Source organism: Ostrea edulis, chromosome 6, assembly GCF_947568905.1.
Source record: "Ostrea edulis chromosome 6, xbOstEdul1.1, whole genome shotgun sequence".
Classification (NCBI taxonomy): Eukaryota; Metazoa; Mollusca; class Bivalvia; order Ostreida; family Ostreidae; genus Ostrea; species Ostrea edulis.
Window position 1 is genome coordinate 6,844,066 of NC_079169.1, and position 21,631 is coordinate 6,865,696.

General features: G+C 35.1%; 2 protein-coding genes across 5 annotated transcripts; both read left to right on the forward strand.

Annotated features, from left to right (window-relative positions):
• The first annotated feature begins 591 nt into the window (after window positions 1-591).
• On the forward strand, window positions 592-6,550 carry LOC125683792 (uncharacterized). 4 transcript variants are annotated; one of them, XM_048925259.2, is made up of 11 exons: window positions 625-1,224; window positions 1,316-1,338; window positions 1,540-1,560; window positions 2,070-2,090; window positions 2,328-2,489; window positions 2,882-2,966; window positions 3,139-3,258; window positions 3,455-3,490; window positions 4,299-4,340; window positions 5,631-5,729; window positions 5,943-6,550. In XM_048925259.2, exons 1-11 carry the CDS (start codon window positions 1,149-1,151, stop codon window positions 6,011-6,013), a joined length of 756 nt encoding a protein of 251 aa, XP_048781216.2. In that variant the 5' UTR covers window positions 625-1,148; the 3' UTR covers window positions 6,014-6,550. The 4 variants fall into 4 exon arrangements, with proteins under 4 accessions (XP_055997411.1, XP_048781216.2, XP_055997413.1 ...); XM_056141436.1 differs by having other exon boundaries at window positions 592-1,224; window positions 5,631-6,550; XM_056141438.1 differs by lacking the exons at window positions 625-1,224; window positions 1,540-1,560; window positions 2,070-2,090 and having other exon boundaries at window positions 1,314-1,367.
• Window positions 6,551-12,575: 6,025 nt separating this feature from the next.
• LOC125646479 (beta-lactamase domain-containing protein 2-like) lies at window positions 12,576-19,740 on the forward strand. The gene is made up of 8 exons (XM_048872803.2): window positions 12,576-12,795; window positions 13,232-13,423; window positions 16,012-16,111; window positions 17,863-17,968; window positions 18,151-18,273; window positions 18,470-18,666; window positions 18,861-19,112; window positions 19,202-19,740. The coding sequence occupies exons 1-8, from the start codon at window positions 12,653-12,655 to the stop codon at window positions 19,397-19,399; spliced, it is 1,311 nt and encodes a 436-aa protein (XP_048728760.2). The 5' UTR covers window positions 12,576-12,652; the 3' UTR covers window positions 19,400-19,740.
• The last annotated feature ends 1,891 nt before the right edge of the window (window positions 19,741-21,631 follow it).

Consider the following 21,631-nt stretch of genomic DNA (forward strand, 5'->3'; position numbering starts at 1 on the left):
AATTCTATACTAGATCTAGAGTAAACTGCTACACAGAATTCTATACTTGATATCTAATAAACTCCTGCTACACAGAATTCTATACTAGATCTCTAATAATCTCCTGCTACACAGAATTCTATACTTGATCTAGAGTAATATCCTGCTACACAGAATTCTATACTTGATGTATAATAAACTCCTGCTACACAGAATTCTATACTTGATCTATAATAAACTCCTGCTACACAGAATAATTCTATACTTGATCTATAATAAACTCCTGCTACACAGCATTCTATACTTGATCTCTAATAAACTCCTGCTAAACAGAATTCTATACTTCATCTCTAATAAACTCCTGCTAACAGAATTCTATACTTGATCTATAAGGAAACAAAACAGCGTTATCCTATGTAATTTGACAAAATTAAATTGTCCAACATTTCTATTTCAATAATACAAATGTAGCTTAAACCACAAGATAATAGCCTAAGATTACCCCCCCCTTTATTCATCGCATTTAAATATAATTTATTACCAAGATGACAGAGGCTACCATTTAAACAAACACTTCCCAAAATACCCGCGTTGTCTAGACGAATAGGAAAACATACAAAGTGGGTAGGGACGATCAGAAAATGTGTAGCCTGATGTCTAAGGATTGGGTAACATCACTTTAGGAATTCCAGTGTTTCCCTCAATCAAATCAATATGGTTTAAATAATGCGAAATGCGTCTTTTGATTAAAGTTGATAGGTCACAATATTTAATGGGGATTTCTTCTACTTAAAAATAAAATCTAATAAATCATCTAATGCGAAACTACGAAGAGTAGTGAGTAAAAGATTGCAAATTAAAAATTAAATGAGGAATTGGTTCAAGTATATATCACCGTAATAGGACCATGAGGATAAGCTGATTTTGGGAGTTGCCCCTTATCATTTTATTTCTTTGTCAAAGATAACAGGCATTTACGCACGGGGTGGCAATAAACTGATAACTGTATTCGGAAGTGGGTGTGTGATTTTGCTCTTCGGTGTAAATAGAGGGTTGAACGTCGACACGTTACGTCACACTCACCGGTATTTTGGGTGTAATATAAAACGCATATTACAGAAAAACGTTGTGATTTTTCGAAGAAACACCGTGTGGAAAATCGGAGCAATATGTCGAGATTTCTTTTTATTAGTGTTGTACTTTTTCTTGGATATTCATACGCTGCTGTTCTACGCAATCAAAAAGGTAGAGTAACATGTGGTTTTCTTCTCTTCATTGAAAGGCTAGATATTCAAAACAAAGGTCATGTTACATAAGAGTTTCGTTTTATTTTCAGATGAAAATAAACTAAATGAAAAGGTAGGTTATCAGTCTGAAATATTTTTATGGTTTTATGTGCGATCAAATGAGAATAAAATCGTATATATGTAAAAATCAGCATCATTCATTAAATGCTCACCATGTCTTAATGTTTTGTACGGTGCTTGTTTCGGTATATGAGATACTTATCGTTAGTGAAGGAGAATGAATTATTGTTCAATGTATATAATATTTTAATAGGTTCAAGGCCTCGATGCGAAGGTAAGTAGTCGCTGTTTGCAACTTTATTTCCATGTAACTTTATTTATCATTTAAGGAGATTTGATAAGTACATGCTTAGCTTATCCATGTAATTAACCCTAAATGAATTTAGCATCTTTACCATGAATTTAGCATCTTTACCATACATTCAGCATCTTTACCATGAATTTAACAGCTTTACCATAAATTCAGCATCTTTACCATGAATTTAACAGCTTTACCACAAATTCAGCATCTTTACCATGAATTCAGCATCTTTACCATAACGATGGAATATGTGTTACACTAAAGGGCAAGTGTACAAATTCTATGGTCTGATGTGTTTCATACCAATTGTTCAGCCGTTCTTTACACACTGATTTTGACTTCGGATTACTAGTATTCCGTTTACCTGATCGAAAAATGGGGCTCAGGGCGAGTGTTACAGGTCGACAGGGGATGTTTACGCCTTCTTGCCCAACGCTTAATTTTGTAATCACTGTTCGTTATTGTCACCTTTCATATTGTAGATATCCCAGCTTCGCGACCTGGTAAGTATTGACCAACCTGATTTTAATAACATGTCTGAGACTTTTACTTCATATCATGAATTCTGTCAAATATATTCTACACGTGAAAACATGGATACTTGAGTATGATAATGAATAACAGAACAGATTTCTCTCCATACGTCAATATATCTTACACCAGTGTTCTTGTTTATTTCTTTATTTTTGCCATTTAACAAGATACATACATTTATAGTGGGGATTATTCTTAATGTTTAGTTGAATGACATCAAGAATGAAAATAATAGGAAAGGTTCCTCCGACAGTGTCCAAACAAAATCAGTTGTCAAGGAAGCTGATATGACACCACCTAAACTGCCCGAAAAAACAAATCTACCGACGCCACCATCGTTATCACCAGAGGAAATCGCTGTTTTAAAGGTAGACTGACTCATAAATTCCTTAAACGGGTGTTTTATACGAATAAAACAAATTCTCTAAACGGAAATATCAATTTGCTTTCAATATAGAACGTTTGACGCAGTGTTCAAACATTGGGAAAATCCAGGTATCTGATTGGACAGACAATCATATGAAAAGCAAGATTCAGGAATCAATTTTGCTATAAATATTTACTGCTGTTGAAGATATGCTTTGAAATTCGTTGTATCATTCATCAAAAATGTTGCATGAGAAAAGATGCCATATTGGTCATAAGGTTAAAAAGTGATCAAAACAAGATATTTTACATTCAAATTTTATGATATATTGTTATATTTTCCCAGTATTTTTCATTTTAAAAGGAGAAAAATGTATATGTATTCTATTTATAGAAACTAAAAACAGCGCTAGAGAATGAAATGAAGGGAAAAGACCAAAATCTAGAAGCATTTGAAGAGTCTGTGAAAACCGAAAAAGGTACAGATCGCCACCTCTCAGGAAAATAAATAGGAATTTCTATTCGCAATATACGAATTGTCAGATATCAGAACTTGAAGTATAGTACCATATATTGATGTATTAAGTACGGTAAGGATTGAATTTAAAACTCATGATTTAATTTGAATGTCTCTATCCCCCCCTGGTGTAGCGCCTGCGCAGTTGGGAAACTTTTTGGATCAACCGTTACCTGAAAAAGCTGTTGAAGAATCGGACCAATTGAAACAGCTAGCGTCTCTTATGTCCCAGAGATCAAACACAGAACACAAAGGTACAAAATATATAGGATTTATATATGTAATATTCTTTATTTGTATATCACATTCAAATATTATTTCGCAAGCTATGGAATTTGTCATTCTCAGTAGTTCGTTAAGGCAAACGTTTATATTGAGATGATTTTGATTTAATACAAATACGTTAGTTGAATATATGGCAAGTAATACCTGAACCTGCTTCTTTTTAAGATGAGAGAGGTGGTTTTGGACGGATTAAAGAAGCTGGTAAGTTGCATTGATGTTTCAGCTTATGATTTATCTATACAAGGTATATAGATACAGATTATGTAAACGTTTAAAAGAACGCTACATCGACACATAGGTAGGCAAATTAATTTTCAGCTCAAGAGATTTGATCTATGAATTCCTATAACAAGCTGGTCGTTAGCATTTAAATTTGATACTTTTACGAAACAAATGTCTAGAAATTGAAATGCCATGATCTTAGTTATTACAATTGAAACCTATGAGAAATAAATCTCGAAAAGTCTAAACATTCTAAACCCTCTTTCATTGATTTGAGATAAGGAAAAGTAGTGTTGAAATACATATATATTTCGAGCCTTTCACATCTCCTTCAAAACCGATATATCTTCTCAAATATTTCGAAAAGAATAAAAAATCCTGCGCTATCTCCTTTTATTACAAATAAAGTTATATCATATCACTCAAAAGGCTTAGAGATGAAAAGAAGTACGAAAAAACCCCGATATCTTGAATTTTCTTTAAAAGACGAAAACCTCCCAATCTGTCTCCTATTAGATAGGAGTAATAGGATTAAAGTTGAATCATTTTAGAATTATTTACATCTAATCGGAACCAAAGTAAGAAGATGAGGACTGAGAATAAACAAATAATAGTTTATATTACACCTCTTTGTAGAAAGGTAATATGGTATTTTATCTAATATATTCCTTGAAATCATTGTATTGTAGCAAAGTACACATACAAATCTTCTTAAGAGGTTAGTTTGGAATTCATCCCTATATCAAACAGAAATTAGGTATCAAAGTATTGTTATTTTCATTTTCAGAAAACACAGTTGAAGCACACAGAAACACATTCAGAGAAAATCGTAAGTTATATAGAAAATATTATGGAGGTACAAAAGTAATTTATTTCTAAGACAGAGATTATCTAAGACAAATATTATGCAAACTTGGATTTATAATAGAATAACCTTTAATGATGAAATCGTGCAATTAAAATAAAAAATATTTCCGTAATTTTTTATAGGGGAGGTTTCAAAATGATGAACATCTGCTCCAGTTTACTACATGTACATGTTTAGAATGAAAGGTGAAGATAACGAACAGTGATCAATTTCATAACTCCTATAAGCAATACAAAATAGATAGTTGGGTAAACACGGATCCTGAACACACCAGAGGTGGGATCAGGTGCCTAGGAGGAGTAAGCATTCCCTGTTGACCGGTCACACCCGCCGTGAGCCCTATATCCTGATCAGGTAAACGGAGCCATCCACAATCAAAATCAGTGTGCCAAGAACGGTATAACAATCGGTATGAAACACATCAGAAAACATTTGACCCAATAATAGGTTGCTCCAGTTTACTACATGTTTTAAAATGTACATGTCACGGAACACATGAAGGTAGGGTATTTTAATTCTTTGAATCCTTTAAGGGGTGGAATTTACGTGTTTCATACCCACTGTTAAGTAGTTCTTTACATACTGATTTTGGCTGCAAATTACACGGCTTACCTGATCAAGAAATGGGGCTCACGGCGACGGATGTGACAGGGGATGCTTACTCCTCCCAGGCACTTGATCCCACCTCTGATGTTTCCAGGGGCCCGTGTTTGCCTTTCTCGCAATGAATACTTGGTATTCATGAAATTGATCACTGTTCTTTATCTTCACATTTTCCTGTACGCTCTTTCAAAAATACAATATGATTTCTTGTACGACGACGTCATGATGCTTATTACAATGTATTTAGCGCCAGGTTTCTTTGTTATGGAAAACGTAATTTTAAGTGTTTGTATAAAATCAAACATCCAGGTCGATATAAACAGAGAAACAATATAAACATACTTTCAAATAAAACCAAGAAAATGAGTCCTCTTAACGAAATCGCTTACGTCGCGGAATGATAAACAATACAAACATGTACAAAATTTGGGCAACATTCGAAGATTCATTACATGTACGACATATATAAGAATCACCCGTAGTTTTCTGAAAATAGCGTCCATCAGAAAGTAGTATATACACCCCCTTCCATTATGAAGTAAATTTTCCTTTCAGTCGTTGGTGGTCAATTCAAAGGGCAAACGTAGCTCCTAATATATGTAATTCTTTGGTGAGCCGTTTTTTTTACCATACACATTTCCGTTGCAGTTCTGAATGTGCTTGTTGACAAACTACTCGAAGACACAGATACAGTGTTGGAAAAAGGATTTTCTTTGGAGGATGTTTTGAGGGTACTAACTGAGAAAGGTGCGCAAAGAGACAAAATGGAATGTCAGTTCACACAGATATACATGTACATATCATCAACATGGCGTACATTAGCAATTAATCAATGTATCAATTTCTCTCCGCTTTACATATATAACTCATATGATACATTCCTTACTAAATATCTTTAATGAACCAGTTTGAGAGGTGAAATGATACGATACAAAATAAGATTGTTTTAATATTTTACAGCAAAAATGGAAAAAGAAAGGAATGCCCTGGAACAGACATTAACAAAATTATTGGATGAAGTGAATATTTAGGAAAGCGGTGATACCGTCATCAACAATTCATTACCGGGCAATACGAATCTCCAGAGAGAGAGAGAGAGAGAGAGAGAGAGAGAGAGAGAGAGATTTTGATAACAATTCAAATGATATATTAGTATGTAAAAAGTTTGAAGTAAAGGTGATTTTTATTAAAACATCTGATTAATTTATGCAGGAAATGGACTATGAGAGAGAGAGAGAGAGAGAGAGAGAGAGAGAGAGAGAGAGAGAAGAACGAGAGAGATTTTGATAACAATTCAAATGGTATATTAATATGTAAAAAGTTTGAAGTAAAGGTGATTTAAAAAAAACCCAACAACATCTGATTAATTTATGCAGGAAATGAACTATGATTAGTTTGAATACATGTACATTAAACGAGATGTTTTCATTATTTCTATGGATCAAAGTATGATTTTAAAACATTTTATTTTCTAGTAAATATATTTATACGGTGTTCTTCCAGACTATCTTAAGCTGATTGACTGTGGTATTGTACATTTACATTAAAAATGAAACTAACTTTACAAACTTTCTTGGTATATGTTTCTCGCATGGCGTCTAATGCGAACGCCCAGAACTGATGAAAAACAATGAATAAATCGACCATTTTAACTGCACGTATTGGATGGTTTGATGCATCAATTTACCGAGTAATTTCCATAAAATTAGATTGACCCATCTTTATTACAATATTTTCACGTAAATTTTCACCATCGACTGAGCAGTTTGTGAATATCTATTAAGGGACCCCGGACTTCTGGGTAAAGGGACACATACAACAGAAAATAAATTTGACATACTAAAATGAAATGCAGGAAATATGACTTTTAATAGGTAGAATTTGTTATCACTTACTTCTAGAGATAAATAGTGTATACCGAGAATCGTCCATTGCAGGGTGATAACTCCCGCAGACACCATAAGCAAGTGATGATGAAAAAAATGACGATGGAGAAGCTGGAGTCATCCCGATCCCGTTTGTCATAAAATTGAGTTGTTAGCTTTCATCAAAACAACCAAATATGAAACAGATGTGGAGGACTTATATCGAATCAACATGTGGTTGGTTGGTGGTTTATTTTTGAACGTCCCGCTCGAGGTTTTTTCACCCATATAGAGACGTTACCATTGCCGATGAAGAGCTGCAAATTTAGGCATATGCTCGGTGCTTGCGGCCATTGGGCAGGGAGGGGTCTTTATCGTGCCACACCTACTGAGACACGGGACATCCGTTTTAAGGGCATCTTCGAGAACCCGTGACATTCACACCTGATGCCGAGCGTTTGGCAATGGGAGATTATTTCAGTTCGTGAATTACTCGTATATGCTTGTAATCGTTATATCTTTAATTGATTTGATATTTTAGCGCAGGGTGTCGATTGGAGGTTTAGTTGCAGCTATTGGAAGAAAGTGGAAGACTGAGGGGTCTCCCTTTGACACCACTTGTAGGCATGCAGTCAACCGTATCAGAGCTATACATGGAAATCAAACATCATCTGGGGAATTGTGGGTACAATTTGCATTCGTGATTAACAAAAGGGGGATGGGGGAATTTGTTTTAATTTGAATAAACCAAAACTAATTAAAGCTAAATTTGTTCTTAAGACACATTGGTGAAATATGAAATTATTACTCAATTAAGCTGTTAAGGAATCGTTTTGTATTAAATATTCCTGTGAGCTCGAAATAAAAGACACCACACAGTCGTTCACTTCTGCTTCATATTTAGACATTTTATTGAAAGTAGACATTAACGGCAAACTGGCTACTCAACTGTATGACAAACAGGATTATTTTCAGCTTCTCCATCATCAGCTCCCCATATTTATGTAGCAATATTCCATTATTACCTGTATATGGTGTTTATATCTCTCAACTGATTCGATACGCAAAAGCTTGTTCTGCGTGCGTGTCCAGGGGTCCGTGTTTGCCCGAAAATCTATTTTGTATTGCTTATACAGTACCAACCAGACCCAACCTGACACCCAAGCAGTCCCAGAAAGCAGTCCCGGGGACTGCTCTGGGACTGTTCTCTCAAAAAGTGGGACTGCTCTGGGACTGCCCTGGGACTGCTCTAGAAAGCAGTCCCAGCGGTTCCAGCAGTCCCCGGGACTGCTTTCTGGGACAGCTTTGTTCAGCCAAGCGTGAATGAATCACGTGATGTTATGATTGACAAGAAAGCCCCGCCCACCGTATATTCAGAATATACACAAATCACTTCAGTAGTTTTTTCACCGCTTACTGACGCACCTTCACTAGTGAACTTGAGAAAATAATGGATGGAAATAGAATAACAAGAATATCTCCCTACATTCGGCGGCGGATAATTTTGATGAAAGATAATGGACTGAATAATTCCCAAATACGCGAATCCATAAACAGAGAAAATAATGTTCTTGTATCCAGACAAGGAATATCGGAAGTTTTGAAGAGGTACAATGCTTCCTGCAGCATAAATGATCGGGTGCAACGAAATGGACGGGACGCTTTGGACACGTCTATTCGGGAAGATGCACTTTACAAACACCATACCTTCGATTTCAAGTTAAAACAACATGTACATATAATTATTTATATTTCTCTAAATATTATAGTGAAATTAAACAATTTTACAATGCTGGCAATACGTAACCCATATCTAACCAATCATTTACAAATTAAAAATAGGTGTACACGTAAGTGGAAAGAAGTTTTTGCTAGTTTAATATAGATGATAAGTGAATAAATCATTTAGGCGACTTTAAAGACATTTATTTCAATAACCCAGTCAAGAAATAAATATAATTATGCTTCACAATTTTCAGAACCCAAGATACACTTCACATGTATGAAATATTAAAAAAAAAAAGAAAAAAAAAAGAAGAGCAACAAAGTTGCTTGACAGAACATGGACGTCAATTGAGTTTACGTTGTGAAATTGTGGTTATCAGACTTATAAACCCTGCATGTATCTTATTTCACTCGTATTCATAAACTATCATTTTGTTATAAATTCATGAAAAAGTGTCACACAAGTATTTTGAATATATGCTGATTACGTTATAATGTGCTATTTTTCTCTTTAATTACATTGTAAGTCATTTATCTTCGATTTTGACTACCGTATTGACGCGCTCCAGCGATTATCGACAATATTTATTGATAATCTGACTGTCGGCTTAGCTCCTCCCACTAGTTATTTTAACCCCGCCTACTGGAACTGCTGGGATCGCTTGGACTGCATTTCGGTTTGTTTACTGGGATTGCTGTGGGACTGCTGCAGGATTGCCCTGGGACTGAAAGCAGAAAGCAGTCCCCGGGTCTGATCTGAGACTGCTTTCTGTCAGGTTGGGTCTGGTTGGTACTGTAGGATTTATGAGATTGATCACTGTTCGTTATCTTTATCTTTCATTTACATTCTACGTGTATGTGTCTTTTCTGTGAATATCTTAAAGTATACTACACATACAACAGAGACAAGACTGCTACGCGTAGCCATATGTCCCCAACCGCCGCAAAGAAGTTGAAGCACAAAAGTCCCATAAATCCTGTAACATTTGTAGAATCAAAATTGCGGTGGAATATGATGAATTACATATTGTGACTGACAATCCTGCAAAATTTTGAACAAAATCCGTAGAGCCGTCTGAGGAGATGCATCCACAAAGGGTTCCTAATTGTAGAATGTATAAATTTAACGAAGTCCCATAATTCCTGTAAAATTTGTCGATGCAAAATGGCGGCGCAATGAAAGGCGAAGACAGCAAACAGTGATCAATATCAACTACATAAGGTGACTAACAATGCAACAAAATTTGAAAAAAAATCTGATGATCGATTTCTGAAGAGTTGCACCCACAAAGTGTCATTATAGTGTAATCCCGTAACTCCTGTAACATTTGTTGAATCAAAATAACGGCGCAATATGATCAACTACATATGGTGACTAACAATCCTACAAAATTGGAACAAAATCCATTGAGCAGTTTTGGAGGAATTGCGTCCATAAAGTCAAGTGGGACGCCGGACAACGGTAATTCTATGTCCCCTGCTGCATTGTGGTGGGGGACAATAAACCGGTGTAATAATTGGGATTATACTCATAAGTAACAAATTCCTGTAGAATTTGTCAAGAAGCCAATGGATTTAAACGATCACCTGAATATCACACACAAAAAGAATCTAATGAATATATCTTGTAAACTCTTAAAAAATTTACGTGGCTTCAGTTTTTGCGATCGAAAACGCATTAAAGAGATGTCGTAATAACGAGATGAAAAGTAATGAACATAATTAGAAATCGCAATGATTCTTGCGACTCAAGAACAGAGTCATAACGAGATGGAAAGTCTTAATTAGGAAAGTTGTAATAATGAGATAAAAGTAATAAAAAGATAAAAAGTCGTAATTACGAGATATATACATACTGCGGATAACTCCGTTTACCTGATCAGGATATGGGGCTCACGGCGGGTGTGACCGGTCAACAGGGGATGCTTACTCCTCCTAGACACCTGATCCCACCTCTGGTGTGTCCAGGGTTCCGTGTTTGCCCAACTATCTATTTTGTATTGCTTGTAGGAGTTATGAGATTGATCACTGTTCGTTATCTTCACCTTACATCGTGTATATATATATATATATATATATATATATATATATATATATATATATATTGATCATAACCCATTATGGACCGATGCAGAGAGAAAGAGCACGGAAAAATCCTGGATGCACCGTTTGAAATCATTCCGTCCAGGTGGAATGAATAATTGGAATGATTTCACGCGCATGAATCCAGGATAAATCCTTAGTTAAAATCAGTTTCCATAGCCTAATCGCCAAAATTCACCCGATAAGATATCTTATTTTGTTTGATTAATATAAATACAATTCGTTTCCCCGGTTTCAAGGCTCTGACCTTGAGTTCCTTTATTTAACCTTGAGTTCCTTGTTTAGCCATAGCGAGGATTCCCAGGATTGCGATTGTTGTTTGACCTTCAATACTTCCTAATTATGTTAGAACATCATAAGAAATCATTACAATTATGAAATTTTATAGCTCTCTCTCTCTCTCTCTCTCTCTCTCCCTCTCTCCCTCTCATTTTTAAAATTTTAAAATAAAAAAGGGGGGGGATGATAATAAGGAAAAAAATGTATTGACCTTGAAGACTAGTATTTTATTAATATATCATCTTAAGACCTCTAAACTATAGTAAAACATTATTATAAATCAACATAAATTCGGATTCGCATAGCTCTTTATGTTGGGATATCAGAATTTCTAGAATGCGGCTTCAATTTGTCTGACCTTGAAAAATATATTACCTTGAAAAATAAAAATATTATTGAATCTTTTTCCTTAGACTTCTCTCCCATTCACCTATTCGATTGTTGATTTTAATGCTAGATCAGTGTCCTTTGATTGACTCTGTTTGTTGTTTAATCGTGTTCTTCTGGCAATCATTATTTTTCGCTGTTCACCATATCCGAATCATCAATGGTACGGACTACCTAATATTGTTTTGAACTTAATCACTCCATATCATTATCTTCCCACTATTTTATTCCATAATCACATTGTTTTGTAAGATTTCCCTCTAAATTTTTCTGATTTCTGTAATTTTTCAAGAATAATTTTATTTTCATCCCGACCCGACCATGGTACAAACTCTCTAAACCATAGTCAGTAAACACGCTTTACAACGTAACCACCACCATTTTTATCACTCAGTACAATAGTGTATCACTCTTCTCACCAATGTAGTTTATCGATACTTGTCGTTTTTGTGTGTTATTTGTTTATGTAATTTATGTCTCTTGATAAAGGCGCGGGTTGCGTCGAAAACTTGAGTTTTAAATAACCAACAGTGTCGTGGCCTTTTCAGTGCTTTTATAAATTTCTTTACTGGCCTTGTATCTTCTCAGATCCGACACTTTAAGAAAGTAGGGTGTTGTTGGGTTTTTGTGCTTTTATATATATATATATATATATATATATATATATATATAAAGCACTAAATAATCACAACTAGGTACTGAAAATTTTCGCCCCAGCCCGGGGTCGAACCAGCGACATGCGGCACCCACCGCCTAGCAAACCAGTGCGTAAGTCCACTCTGCCACAACGACTATATATATATATATATAGCTAGGGTATTTTAAATTTAACTAGAGGAGCTGTTTCCTAAAATTAAACTTCAATATACAGCACAACCAGCCGCAAGACATTTGACCTACTGCCTGAATTGAATAGTTCTTTATCTTGATGGGTATAAAATAAAAAAGTCGTTATTTATGGGTTATTGACAGAATATAGGGGTCGTTGAGCTCTAAGGCGAACCGAGCATGAAATTCAAACCACCAAACAGTCACTTTAGAAGAACCATGATTGACTTACAAACCAAACCTGAATTCATTTATTAGATAAATCAATCCAATGCTTTACATAAATTTCATATATTTTAAAGACCACCGTAAATTTACTTTAACGACCTCGAGTGGGTATATGTCGCGATATTGAGTCAGTAACCCTTAGATAACGACCTTTTATCTCGTTATTACTTTTTATCTTTTATTACTGTTATCTCCTCGAAGCGCGAGATACTCCGTTGTAAGTATACACCCATTGTATGTGTACGCCGTTACACTATGGCCCTTTTAAAGCTATCGTCGTTTGTTGTTGCTGTGTCTGTTGTTATTTACGTGTACACAGTGAAGAACAGTCAGAAACTGCACGTACCATTTGGTGGACATTTCCATCCTGATTTTAAAGACGTGGTGGACAAATTCAGGTAAGTTTTGGAAAGTCTAATTGAATGCCACACGGACTTCTTTGATTGAAAACGTTTAAGCCCTGAGATTTGATCCGATTTTGTGAGGGCCTCTTGTTTATGATAATTTATAAAATGTTCGATATGATTGTTATACTAAAATACAGGCCTTTGTATTTCAAACCTAAGATATTGATAAACTTCAACCGGACCTTAAATCTAAATGTTGGGATATTTTAAGTTTTGGCCCAGTAGTTTCAGAGAACGATCATATTTTCCTCATATGTCACATAATTTCCAGCATTGAGATAGCCTTTTAAACCACCCACAGCTAATATTTGTATGATAGAACACCTCTGAAAGTATACAAGTGTCCATACAGAAAAACGATGCTTCTATTTTAAACGATTTCTACGTTGAACTAATGTATAGGTCTTAACATACTTTGTCTTACTAGGAAGAACTTAAACACAGGAGTCGAGGTGGGAGCATCGCTGTCAATTTTCCACGAGGGAGAGCCTGTTGTAGACATTTGGGGAGGATTCGCAGATGTGACCACTAAAAGACCCTGGACAGAGAACACATTGTCCATCATATTCTCCACAACTAAGGGAGTTACTGCTTTGGTAGTGGCACTGTTTGTAGAAAGGTAAGAACTTATCACCTGATGGACGAATCACGATACAGGGTTTCATGGTCACATTAGTATTTCTGAACAGGTACCTACATTAAGGTTTCGCTTAATCAAAAACAAATTCTGACCTAGAAACATTTAGTCAGTAAGATTTTTCATATAGAGTATCAAAAGTTTTAGCAGGCTATTTCACCAAGAGTATCAAAATGTTTCTCATGTCACGAAAAATGCCAATGCACCAACCCAATGTCCCAACAATGATTGTGATAAAATTCATTAAGGAGAATAGTGATGATTGTGATATAACTGATTAAGGAGAAACACGTCAACCTCTAAGTTCACTAGAAAAAGAGCACGTTTCCATAAATGCGTCAACAGGGAAACATTGCTTGGAACTTTTTCATTAACCATTAATAAAAGACACGTCAAAGATAATTTTCAAAGGAAACAAAAGTAATATATTTTTTACATTCATTTACAGCTATGTTTAGAATTCTATTTAAGTAAACAATTACTAGTATACACCTTCGTGTGAAAAAAAACCTGACTCTGGCATATACTTCATTAGCGTATAAAGAGAAGATACCAAGCATTACTTGTGTCTAAGCTATTTGGAAAATATGGACACGTGAGCATTGCTTCGATGCAATTTTCATGAATTGCAAAATTAGTGTTAGAGTTTACTGTCGTTTCTGTGATATATGAATAAACTTAAAATGAAAAAGTTGATGTATACAACAATGATAAAGAGGCCTGTGCAATGGACTAGGACATCGCAGGAAACTCAGCTAGAAGATCGTAAGACATTGTGTTAGAACATTGTAGGGAAGTGGACTAGAATATTGTAGGAAACTTGAGTAGAACATTGTTAGAAACTGGGTTAGAATATTGTTAGAAATTGTACTAAACCTTTGTTAGAAACTGCACTAGAATATTGTGGGAAACATGGATAGAACATTGTAAGAAATTGGGATAGGACATTTGTTAGAAATCGGACTAGAATATTGTTAGAAAAAATGAGATAGAACATTGTAGGAAACTGGGATAGAACATTGTAAGAAATTGGGTTAGAACATTGTAGGGAACTGGGATAGAACATTGTAGAAGGTATTCTTAAGCCAGTTTGACTGGGCGGAACCTTACACAAACAAAGGAATTATCACTCTGATAGCAACACCGTTTGTCGATAGATACATGTATGGTTACACGAAAATTCCGGTCGATGTTTCAAATAATTATTTTCTCTCTGTTGGTCAGAGAAAGATAGAGCTCATTTTTGAGATGGACATTTCAAATTCGGGGAATTGCTTGTATTAAAGGGATGAATATTGGATGTTTGATCATTCTTATCTGAATGCACTTGATTAAATTACAAACGGGCACATGGAATAAACCTCACATTAACACTGATTAGGCCAGGTTAAGTGAATTGAGGTACAGTATGTTGACATGTGCGATAATTTTGTGATGACGATCTAAGACAACAATCATATCACAGGCTGTTACATGTATGTTATATAGCTAAATTTATCCAAAAAAGATAGCCTCTGCTGGTGGATTGTTAGTATCCGAGGGTCTCTACAACCCATTAGCTAAGTACTTCGTTACTAGCTTGAAAATACGGATCTATATTTAATTGCAATGTTAAAATTTAGAAATTCATTTCAAAATTAAGGATAGTCTCGTTCAACCAGACTCTCGGCTGTCTCCGTAAATCTCCGACGAGCAGAGAGTCTGGTAAAGACACGCGATGATAACTGTTACCGCTAGGGAGCGCTAATTTAGTTTCCGTTGGATTCTCTCTGACATAAACAGTCAATTCCGAAATTTGATGCTAATTAGTTGATCCTTCATTAACGATACTAATGGGAAAATCATTACTACCTGTACAATAAAAAAATTACGCTCTTTGTCAGCTGGAAATTGTACTTTCACTTTTGCCTCCTAAAGTAATTTTGATAAAACGGTTTTACCATTTCCCGTCGGTAGAACAGCAAATAAATCCTTTCCTTTTACAAAAGTTTTATAAACACTCTAGTTGTAAATCCTTAAGCTTAAACAGCAAATTCAATCTATTACAAATTTCTTCGGTAGTCGTTATTTTGAAGGTGTGTTGAATCAACCAATTAAATTAAATACCGAAATTCTGGTAAGCCTGGTTCTGACGTTACAAACGTTATCGTGTATCATTACCAGACTCTCTGCTCTTCGGATATTTACGGAAAAGGCAGAGGGTTTGGTTGCACGAGACTAAATTAAAGATGATATCTCCCTCATGCATAGCTCTGATCCTTGGAGGAATTTGTCTCCATTTTTTTTTGGCACTCTAGTTTTCCTTTTAGCTCTTACAAGTTTTTTGTCATTTCGAATTTCCAAAATTTCGGCTTGAGACATTATTTGTCAAAATGCGCATCTGGTGCATCAAAATTGGTACCGTATAACTTTTACATAATCAATCATAAATCCATAAGTTCAAACAGAAGAAATCAAGACAAAGATCGAAGCAACTGTTAAGGACATATTTAAGCTATAAGAGAACACATTTCATATCATAGGCTGTCCACAAGCACACATATACATGCAGTATAATCTTTGTATTGCAGGGGATGGTTAGATTACAAAAAGCCTGTGGCGTATTATTGGCCAGAATTTGGAAATAATGGCAAAGAAGAAATCACAGTGGAATTGTTACTAAGTCATCAGGTATCTTTTAGTTTACATGTACCTGAAACTAATGGTCACTTCAGATTTTCTCATCAAAACTTGTCCGTCCTCGTCAGCGGCGTTGTCGTTTACTCTCCACGAAGGATGGGATGCTTAATTCTTCTTGGCAACTGACCCCACCTCTGGTGTATCCAGGGGTCTGTGTTTGTCCTATTCTTAATTTTGTATTCTTTAGAGGAGTTCCGACATTGATCATTGTTCTATATCTTCCCCTTTTCATAAATACTTTTTAATCAGTGGCATTTTCAAGTCTTTTACATGACCATTTCTAGTCATCCTTTGCATAACACGCCCTAGGATAAAAAAGGGGTTCAGGTTTGTTAAGATGAAAGACCACGCCTTATTTCAAGGAAAGATAACGCAAATCATGAAAAAATAAATCAATGCTTTACTATCAATGCTTTAAACATTTTCTCAAGAACCACCTGACCAATTTCAGCATAAAGTATCTTGGGCAAAAGGGATTGAAATTGTGCAAAAGAGGGGTCTCAACCTCTTCAAGGGAAATATAATTAAGAAATAAGAAAATTAGATTGTGGCATTTTCCAGTAGAGCTGGGTCATTAATTCCTATGCTGTATACACAGGTTCCTGATGATTATAGAATACAACTCAGTTGTTCAAATCATAGTCCCGGGATTTGTTTTAATGAAAACAATTTAGCGAAGTAAAAAATTAGTATTTTCCTGTTGCTTGTGAGAATGCGTTTTGGTTGGAATATAACATAAATTCCTGTATGAGCATCTACATCCCCACCAGCATATATTTTCTTGTTTCTTGTGACAAAGCGACTTTAATGGGTTGTACTGAAAATGTCTAAATTGAAAACGCTACAATATCTTGAAAACTCTTGAGATTATATCCCTGTGAGCTCGAAATAAAGGACACCACAGAGTCGTCCACTTCTGCTTCATACTTAGATATTTTATTGAAAGTAGACATTAACGGCAAACTGACAACTCAATTGTATGACAAACGGGATGATTTCAGCTTTTCCATCGTCAACTTCCCATATTTATGTAGCAATATTCCATTATCACCTGCATATGGTGTTTATATATCTCAACTGATTCGATATGCAAGAGCTTGTTCTGGGTATAGTCATTTTTTTTAAATCGAGGTAAGCTACTGACAAACAAGTTGATGGTACAGGGATTTCAACAGTCTCGATTGAAGTCAGCATTTTGCAAATTCTATGGTCGTTATAACGATCTAGTTCGTCAATACAACCTCGCATTGGGTCAAATGCTGTCTGACGTGCTTCATACCGATTGTTAAGCCGTTCTTGCCACACTGAATTTGACTGCGGATAACTCCGTTTACCTGATGAGGATATGGGGCTCACGGCGGGTGTGAGCGGTCAACAGGGGATGCTTACTCCTCCTAGGCACCTGATCTCACCTCTGGTGTGTCCAGTGGTCCGTGTTTGCCCAACTATCTATTTTGTATTGCTTATAGGAGTTATGAGATTAATCACTGTTCGTTATCTTCACCTTGCATCCCCCCCCATAAAAGGCCTCATCTCTATTCCAGTCCTTTCAAAAATTCTTAAATTATTTGTGATTTGTTGAAAGCACTCGCACACTTCAGCGTTGTGGTCAAGTGTTGTCTTGTTATTTTTATATAATGAACAATTCTATAAAATCATATACAGCATTGACAGACACTGAAAGCAGGTGTCGACGTTGCATTGTTTGACTTAGATCTTCCGAATTTTGACTATTTGGAAAGGGAGGTTTGTCTATCACAAATGGAACATTTCCGATACAGTGGATTGTTGACGATCCTGAAAAAGTTTACAAGTTTTTAGAACGACAGACGCCATACTGGAAGCCCGGTACATATGAATGTTAATAAGATCAGAGTAGAAATAACAAAACAAGTAAAGTTCATTTGATATATCCACATAGAGGATAAACGATATCATTACATTGTGTTAAAATTGAGTTTATCTGTAATGATTAAAACATAAAATAATTAACAATTTAAAAAGTCATGATGTTGTGAATTCTTTTCTAGGAACTGGTTACGCCTACCACTCCATCACGTATGGGTTGTTTGTTGACTCCCTATTAACGAAGGCGGATCCGAAACACAGACGGGTGGATCAAATATTTAAAGACGAAATAGGAGATAAATTTGGTTTGTGATCCAGTGTATGAATATCTTATACCACATGCTCCACCTACAAGTTCATTTTGAATTCTCTCTCTCTCTCTCTCTCTCTCTCTCTCTCTCTCTCTCTCTAAAACACCACATATCATCGAAAGATTGAGGGGCTTTACCATACTTGTGCGACAACTTGCATTTTCCTCACTTTATAATTTTTGTGTTTTAGGGATAGAACTATACCATGGTCTTCCAAACAACTTGTACTACAGAATGGCTAGACATGAACCAATGTCACTTTATTCCATTCTGTGGAAAGCTATGTCGTCGCTGGATTTTGAACCGCTCCGGATAATTTATAGATTATTTGACGCTGAATCAATTTTTATGAAAGGAGCAAGATCTGGAACAGATAGACTCCCATCGGTACATCTGCCCCAATTTGAATTTGTGAATTCCATCTAATGATGCATTCTGGCTCATCAGTCTAAAAATTTTCTAAATTTTGATGTCATATTAGATAATTACAATGTATGCCATTAAAACATATTTCTATTTTTTTTTTAAAAATAATATCTTCATAAACGTCAAGCAGAAAAGAATTTTTTATATATATTTAGGATATATCATTCAATAACCCGGAGTACAACAAAATCCCCCAGTCTTCGATGAATGGATACAGTAACGCTAGAAACCTGGCCAAGCTTTTTGGAATCATCGCCAATGGCGGGAAAACTGACAAAGGAATTCTTCTATCAGAGAAGGCGATTAAGGTTTTAGAGGAACCGCTTACCTTCGGAAAAAGTGTCGATGGATTGCTAAATGAACAGTTTGGACGTGGAGTCATGGTTATGACAGAAAATGGACAACTGGTACGTATTTTCAGGTATCTCTTACTGCTAATGTTAATTGCTATCTTTACAATTGTGAAAAGTAGCATTTTTATCCTTTTTCACATTAGATTGGGTTTGGACATCCAGGATATGGAGGTCAAATAGCATACGCTGATACTAAAAGGAGGACAGGGTTTGGTTATGTCACTTCCAGATTAAAAGAATTGAGAACAGTAGTTTTTTACCCAGAGGTCAAGGAGTATAGAGAAACATACTACAAGTGCCTACAGAAATATCTCGAAAACAAAAGAAAAGGGAAACTTTAATTTCTAAAAAGAGTGTTATGATTTTATAACTTGATCAAAAGTTGCAATGTGGGCATGGGTGCACGCAATAGGTAGGAAAGCAATCAGTTTGTAAGATGAATGGACATATCCAAATTGAATATTCAGTAGATGAATGACATTATGCGTACCGACCTGTTGTATATATTATCGGTTTGGAATATTCGATTAAACGATTGAAAATAAACAGATAGTTGTCGAACTTTCAAATTTCAACCATATCAAGGTATTCAGTGTATAACAACCATATTTCATATTTAGTAAATGGGATTTTTGTAATCATTGTATCATTTTCATCAAATAAAAATAATCCACCGTAGAAACGTTCCAAATTTTGTTTACTGCTTGATGATTTACCTAGAATTTTACATTGAAGACTGTGAGAAATAATTTTAAAAGAAATTATATTTTCATACAAATCTCTTTTTAGAAAGTTACATACACGTTCTCTTTATGAAAATATGAAATAAAATTAATCATTTACAACACACATTTTCAGAAAATTTTATTTTTCTTGTCTTTACAAAGGTCAGATAACTCTTTTAAAAAGTACCAAATGCAAAAAGATCAGCTTCTAATCAATTACCAGTGATGTGAAATTCGTCTATTTCACTTTCATCAGTATTCAAACAATAAACATTGATGTTGATTTCAAAATTGCTCAATACCTTTTCGTTATACATTGTCGCATATACATACAGCTGTGACCACAACAACAACAGTGTTGTTCGTCATCCTTATCATAAGGCAAGCCACTGTATTGATGACTGTAAATCGTTTTGTGCTAAAACTTGGTCGTAACGAGAAAAAAACTTTCTACAAAGTAAAAACATTTGTACAAGATGTTACATCTCAACTCATCATGTAGCAAATGACAATCAAGTGAAAATGCAATGTACAGCTTGTTGAAGTCGTAGTCACCCTTTAGCATTACATCTCGACAAAGTTTCGTCAGCGACTCCAAGCTTATATGGCGGGGAGAAAGCGTGTGATTCTTCTACATTACGAACCATGGAGTCGGACGCAGAAACAGTATCGCCTTTATCTACAACTCTCACAAACACCAGTGCAAACTGCGGCGATCCTTTTCAAGGAACATCATACATGCAGCAAAACTTTCCTTATCGATATATATCAATCAGACAATCTAATTTACACAATTGTGGATGATCAGTGCAACCAGTATATCATATCCCCAGAGTTATACATTACTTCCTAACCTATTCATCACACTCTTACAACATGTTCGGAAGAAACGGCTCTTAAAGAGGTTCGCATCTGAAATTTGGAGAAATGTCAATTTTTTGGGGAAAGTGTATTTTTGATTTCTACATTGAAGGAGAATCAGAAAATTAAAAAGAAAAACTGGAGTGACAATGCTTGTTATTGAGCCACAATATTCTAAACATGACCTTTTTGCACTTTAAATTGACTCGAGATTTATTCAATTAAACTTGATTTGTCTTTTGGTGTCAACACAACATAAGCAACACAAATCAATCATTACATAAAACAGAACAATAATGATGCCTTACAACAATACAAATAAAGAAAAGGTTTAATACAAGTAATGGAAATGAATAATGACGTTTTTGCACTTGATATCAAATGAGAGTTTAAAAGGACATATCAAGAGTAATGTCAATTTCTAAAATTTCACATTATTTTCAAGGTCTTGTTTTAAAATTTAAAATGGAACTTTAAAAAGTGGGAGTTAGAGATCAAATTTTTAAATTATTGGCCACAATACTGAATTTTTATACAAAATTTCAAGTAAATTAATTTAAACATTTTCAAGAATCGGTGTTCTGTTTGGAAAAATATATCAAGCAAATTCAATAAAGTACAACATTTGAACTAATATGTTTTCACCAATGGAACCAATATTGAACCAGTAAATACCTAGTTATAGCTCCCTGCGCAATTGTGCTCAAAAGCTCAGGAGCCATATGGAGAAATTCTTACCATTTGGCTAATTTGCATGCCGCCATCTTGGAATTCGAACTATCAGTCATTACGTAATGAAATTAATAGAGAAAAATATGTAAAATCACGATTGTAAACTAACCTCTGCATAAACACACGTTTCCAGCATCATACTCCATTCTTCATGTTCGTATCTTTTCAATGAAACAACTTTCAATGTAACTGATACAACATTCGGAGTTCCATTTTACAGTCAAAGTTTTGAATCGAATTTATTGAATTATTTTT